We start from the raw sequence: 6,221 nt of genomic DNA on the forward strand, positions 1-6,221 counted from the left end.
GCCGACACTTCTGCGTCGTCTGCCACTCGTCTCAGGGGTTGCTATTATTAGGTGGGCATCTAATTGGATCAGAGCACACGTGCCTTTCCAATCTACCGGAAGAAAGTTATACACATAGTGACCACACTTCCACTGCCAGCCTGGGTAATAGAAGGTTGGACCCGCTAACTGAGTTAGATTCCCTCCTGGTCCTAAGTCACTTCCTGTTATCGCTTTTCTGCCTTGCTTGTACAGAGTGCCACTTCGTCCTGTGCAAGTCACATTTGGATTTGGGACTGAACCCTGCACAGTGCAAATGGTTGAACACCTAGTTTCCTTGACCTTCCCTACGAGGTTTGAGTTTGGATCACCCTTTCGCCCTGCGCATAAGGTATAATTTATCCCCTTTCCTAATTCATTTACACTAATTTCTACCCTTGGGTCGTCTCCCCCACCTTGATACATGACACTACAGTCTTCTACATCATTGCAGACAGCTTCCATCACAGCTCGCCATGCTTGCGCAGTGTCTTCATCCGTTGTGTTGGCGATCTCGAACACGAATGGTTGTGTAACGGTGTGTGGCAGAGTTGAGCAAACTAGACAATTTGACCTGTTAGCTTGTTTAGCTGTGAAATTAGCATACTGCCAATACAAATTATGAGTTGGATGTCTCCCTCGTCTTGATTCTGTGTCAGTCTGGGTTCCCTGTATCGACCACCACACGAATCCTCCCATGAGCCCCATTAGGATCAAGATACTCAGGCCCACAACTGGACCTAGTTTATAATGATTTACCCCCTTCATTTTGTGTTAACTAGGTCTCCGAGTTAACCCTTGCCCTTCTTGACGTGTATTGGTGCTCAGAGGGCGAGCATGCCCTATCAGCCCTCGTCCCACCTCACCGGAGCTTGGAGAAACTCGGGACTTCTGAAACGAGTTTTACTGACTAGATACTAAATACTCTTCTCTATTGAGGGTGCAACAGCGTAACTGTGCTGTCACGCTCAGTCCCGTGGAACTTGCTCGCCACGTGGTTTAGATCAAAGCAGGAAAGCGGTCATGTAAGGCACCTTCTGAATGATAATCGCTTACCTCTCCTCCTGAGTCTCGGGTTACCACTTGTCCCACCTTATGGTTGGGGTTCTGTCCTCAGATGTACTTAATTAACACTTCTTTCTCCTCGAGCTTTAGTCAGCATCTGGGTCACTTAGGCCTTCTTTTCCCTCCTGCTTAGCCGGTTCAGGAACCCTCCTGCAGTGGCTAGCGTGGATCCACGTCACTCTGCCTGTGACTTTCACTGCCGTTGGGGTCGTGAGCAGGACCTGGAATGGGCCGTTCCACCGTGGCTTGTTCCACTTGGTTCGTCGGAAATCCTTCACCACGATCCAATCCCCTGGTTGTAGATCGTGCAGAGGTCCCTCAGCGGGTTTGGGAAGTGCTTCTTTTACCTGTTTGTGGATAGATTTCAAAGCAGAGGACAACGTTGCACAGTAATTCAACATTGCATCATCACACAGTGTGGTGTCCGGCAGTGTTCCTTGAGCTAGCCCTATCCCCGTGTTGGGTACTCGTCCAAACAGAATTTCGAATGGGCTTAACCCATGTTTAGGCCTAGTTTGCATCCTCATTTGTGTGAGTGCTACAGGGAGGACCTTTGTCCATCCTAGCCCTGTTTCTGCACAAGCTTTGCTTAGTTTATTTTTAAGTGACCCATTTTCCCTCTCTACTGCTCCTGCACTGGCAGGATGATAGGCACAATGTTGTTTCAGGTCTATCCCTAGGAATGCTCCTATTTTCTTTAGGGCTGCATTAACAAAGGGTGTTCCATTGTCACTTGAGATTTTGCTAGGTATACCCCACCTAGGAATTACATCTCTCAGGAGTGCTTTGACTACTGCCTCTGAGTCTTGTTTAGCTGTGGGGAATACTTCTACCCATTTTGAAAACATGTCAACTATTACCAGGCAGTACCTTTTCCCTTCACTAGGTGTCAGTTCAATAAAGTCCATTTGGAGGTGATCAAATGGTTTGTCTGGTATTGGGTGTGCTGCTTGAGTTAGTCTGATACCTTGACCTGCATTATGTTGTGCACATATCAAGCATTGCTTGCAAAATTTTGCAGCATAATTTGAAAACCCCTTTGTGAACCATCTCTTTGTTACTTCTGCTACCATCCCCCCTTTTGACACATGGGTGAGCCCATGTGCCAATTTTGCATAGAAAGGGAACATGTATTTTGGTAGACAGGGACGGCCCGAGGGACAAACCCAGACCGAGTTTGCAAGGATACAGCCTGCCTGTTTCCAGACTCGTCTCTCGTCCTGGGTGGCAGTGCTCTGAAGGTCCGCTAGCTGTAAACAAGGGATAGAAACCTGAGGAAAGGCAAGGTTAGAGGGTGAACTGGAAGCCGAGGCTGCACACTTAGCTGCCGCGTCCGCCCTGGCATTCCCTTGAGACACAAGATCAGTATTGTTAGTATGGGCAGCACACTTACACACAGCAATAGCTCTAGGGAGTAGAACAGCATCCAACAACTCAGAGACCAATTTATGATGTGCAATGGGAGATCCTGTGCTAGTGAGAAAATTTCTATGTTTCCAAATGGTGCCAAAATCGTGCACAACGCCAAATGCATACCTACTGTCCGTAAAAATATTGACAGATTGCCCTGCCGCCAATTTGCATGCCTCAATGAGGGCACAGAGCTCTGCAGCCTGCGCCGACAGGTTCGAGGGCAGACGTGACGCCTTGAGGACCTCGTGATCTGAGACTATGGCAAAACCTACTTTGTTCTTTCCCGTCTCTGGGTCTCTGGAGGCTGAACCATCCACATAGAGGATCATGTCTGGATTTTCCAAAGGGTCGCTCTTTAAGTCTGCCCTGGGGGAACAAAAATCGTTAGTGAGAGCAACACAGTCATGTGGCTCTCCATCGTCCTCTGTAGGGAGAAGAGAGGCAGGATTCAGAACAGTACAACGTTTCACAGTGATGTTAGGCATATCAAGTATGACTGTGTTATACTTCAACCATCTCTGTGCTGACAAATGTGACGTCTTTTTCTCCAACAGAAGCAGGGAGACAGCATGTGGGACCAAAAGGGTGAGGTTAGAATACCCCACAATATTTCTGGAGGCAGTTACCGCCTTTTCAGCTGCAGCAACTGCACGCAGGCAAACAGGAAGTCCAGCCGCCACTGGATCCAGCCTGCTGGAGAAGTAAGCTACAGGTCTCAATCTATCCCCGTGTTTCTGCAAAAGAACAGAGGTCATAAAGCCCTTCTTTTCATCTACAGTTTGAACAAATGGTTTATTGGGATCAGGCAGTCCCAGTGTGGGTGTGGTCTGCAGGGCGCCTTTTAGGGCCAGGAATGCTTCTTCAGCTTCTGGTGTCCATACGACAGGTGATGAAGCAGTGAGGGACGAACCGTGCACGAGCTCTCTCACTGGACTTTCCAGGATGGAATAATTCGGAATGAATGCTCTGCAATAGGAACACATACCCAAAAATGACAAAACTTGTTTCACAGTGATCGGCTTGGGAATTTTCTGAATAGCTGAGACTCTGTCCGCAGACAGCGTTTTTCCCTCCCCTGTGATATCATGCCCCAAGAAATGCACCTTCTGTTTTGCAAACTGTAATTTTGTGAGGCTAGCCTTATGACCTTCCTTAGCGAGGTGTCGCAGTAGCGTTATGGTGTCATCCTCACATTGAGCTTTAGTTGGGGCACAAATCATTAAATCGTCAACATACTGCAGCAAAGCTGATCTCGGTGACAAAGTTAACGAAGCGAGGCTGTCTCTAAGGCACTGGTTGTATATGGTTGGGGACTCACAGTAACCCTGGCACAAACGAGTGAAAGTGTATGGACGACCATCATACATAAAGGCAAACCAATACTGGCTGTCTTTATGTATAGGAATAGAAAAGAACGCATTTGCTAGATCCACCACTGAAAACCACTTACTGTCAGCGGGCACCTGGCCCAAAATGGTGTATGGGTTAGGGACGTCAGGTGCGCGCGGAACAACCGCAGCATTGACTGCTTGCAGATCTTGGACAAACCTCCACTCATCGGGCTGAGACGATTTTCTTGCCTTCTTAACTGGAAAAATAGGAGTGCGCACTGGAGAGTCCGGGCAAGGGACAATTACACCTGCCTTCAGCAACGAATCAAAGACTGGTTTTATACCTGCAATTGCTTCTGGTTTGAGTGGATACTGGGTCTGCCTAGGCCTGAAATCCGATTTGGGGGTGATCACCACTGGTTCAGCATTCTTTATTAGGCCCACATCATGTTTACCCTTTGCCCAAACGGAATTTGGAACTCCCGCCAATTTGGGGTGCACCTCTGCTGGAGTTATGCCTGTGGAAACAGAGACAAACAGGCCACTACGGCTGGGGTCTCCAGGACCCTGGTCATCAGTGGCTAGTATTACGCTGCGCTTAACATGCACACACACAGCCTGACTTTGCTTGTAGACCCCAAGCCTTTGACAAAACAGCACACTAGGGTCCTCTGTTCGGGACCATTCATTGTCATTGGCTGCACACTTCTTGACCCACTTCCCCACGTCTCTCCAATGGGCGGCTCGCGGTTTTGCTAATGAGACATGGGGTATAGAATCAATGATGTCAAAGAAATCATGTTGGCAGCAGTCAACCTCAGAGTCCTCTGTTCTGAGGCCGTGCATAACATGTTTGAGAACACTGCGATTAGCATTGATGCAGCTGTTTGGACAACGAGTAAAATGGACCTGCACAGCACAATAATGTTTAGACCAATATGTAGTTTTGAGGGTCAATCTTTCACACGTGTGGGGGTCTGCAAACCAAGTCTTTTCAAACTCTACATCTTGCCCTTGGTGAACATGTGCTGTACAATGCAAATCTTCCTCTTTCATATAATCTGTGTCAACTGATGAGGTGTTCAAGCGTGCGAGCTGTACAAGGTGTTTTGGAGTTTGTGTGAGCTGATCTGAGCAGAGCCGCCAGACATACACATACAGGGGGCTTCCAAACCCATACTGCACACCGCACATTTCACTTACTTCAATGGTTAGCCCATCTGGAGTGGACATGAGATTTACTCCTAATTTGCACATTAAATCACGTGCTAACAAATTTACTGGACATGTATGTGAGATGAGAAATGAGTGGGACGTAACTATTCCTCCCTCGCTTTCACACGGGAGGTTGACTGAGAAAGTTTCGGTTACAGGTCGTCCTGAGATGCCCATTGTCTGAATAGAATTTGAGCTGAGCGGTGGGTCTACTGGAAGTACCCCATGTTGTATCACTGAGTGTGCTGCTCCAGAATCTACTAAAAAGGTTAACACATGCCCACACACAGTGAGAGGCATACAAGGGAGTTTAGAAAAGGGAGTAGTTGTGTATTTTAACAAACTTAATGCAACTTCAGGTGTATTTATTTGGACTGGTATATCGGGCGTTTCTGTGTAATCTTGCTGTTGCATGCAGGTGCTGCTACTAATGTGTTTAACGTTATGTGAATGCTCCTGTCTATGTGTATGTGTATCATCAGGTGTGTGTGTGTTACCTCCCCTGTTCTCTGTGTGGGGCCCGTTCCCGGAGTCCGCCCATCAGTCTGCTTTGCTGTACTCCTCACAAGGCTTCTGGCTGCTTCTGTGGAGACAATTTCGAGCAATGTGTCCCTTCCGATTGCAGTTGTAGCAGGTTACGCCTTTAATCCAGGACGGGTCGCCCCAGGTCGTCCTGCCTCGGCCCCTACCTCGACCTCTTCCTCTTCCTCCTTCTCCAGGCTGAACCGTCTGGAAAAGAGTGAGAGTGGCGGCGTGTAGGTCTTGGTCTCTTTGTGTCGACTTTGTCTTCTCCTTCTCCTTCAGCAGCTTTTCTGCATGCACAGCGTACTGCTCGATCTTGGTGAGACTGGTGGTTTCCCACAGGAGACAGAGCTGCTTTACTAACTTGGCCACTGCTGGATCCATACCGCTCATGAAACTGTTCCGCAGGTGCGCTTCCCAGACCTCAGGAGTGCCTTCCACTCCAGCCAGGGTCGCGGGTCTGGTCAGGCCACTGTGTTTCTCATGCACAGCAGTGAGACGGGTGAGAAATGCTGACACCCCTTCTCCATCTTCTTGCTTACACATACTGATCTTAGTCATGTCTATGTTCAAAGGAAAAGCACTATCCAGATGAGCACAGAGAGCAGTGATGGTATCTCTATACTCACTATTGCCAACTGCACTCCAGTCTGGTGT

At 48.3% G+C, this 6,221-nt stretch overlaps 1 protein-coding gene across 1 annotated transcript; it reads right to left on the reverse strand.

Annotated features, from left to right (window-relative positions):
* Positions 1-1,169: 1,169 nt before the first annotated feature.
* Positions 1,170-5,219, reverse strand: LOC132892291 (uncharacterized). The gene is made up of 2 exons (XM_060930618.1): positions 4,172-5,219; positions 1,170-4,084 (listed from the first exon to the last, which is right to left on the reverse strand). The coding sequence occupies exons 1-2, from the start codon at positions 5,217-5,219 to the stop codon at positions 1,170-1,172; spliced, it is 3,963 nt and encodes a 1,320-aa protein (XP_060786601.1).
* Positions 5,220-6,221: the final 1,002 nt, after the last annotated feature.

Source organism: Neoarius graeffei, chromosome 1 (genome assembly GCF_027579695.1).
Source record: "Neoarius graeffei isolate fNeoGra1 chromosome 1, fNeoGra1.pri, whole genome shotgun sequence".
NCBI classification, from domain to species: domain Eukaryota; kingdom Metazoa; phylum Chordata; class Actinopteri; order Siluriformes; family Ariidae; genus Neoarius; species Neoarius graeffei.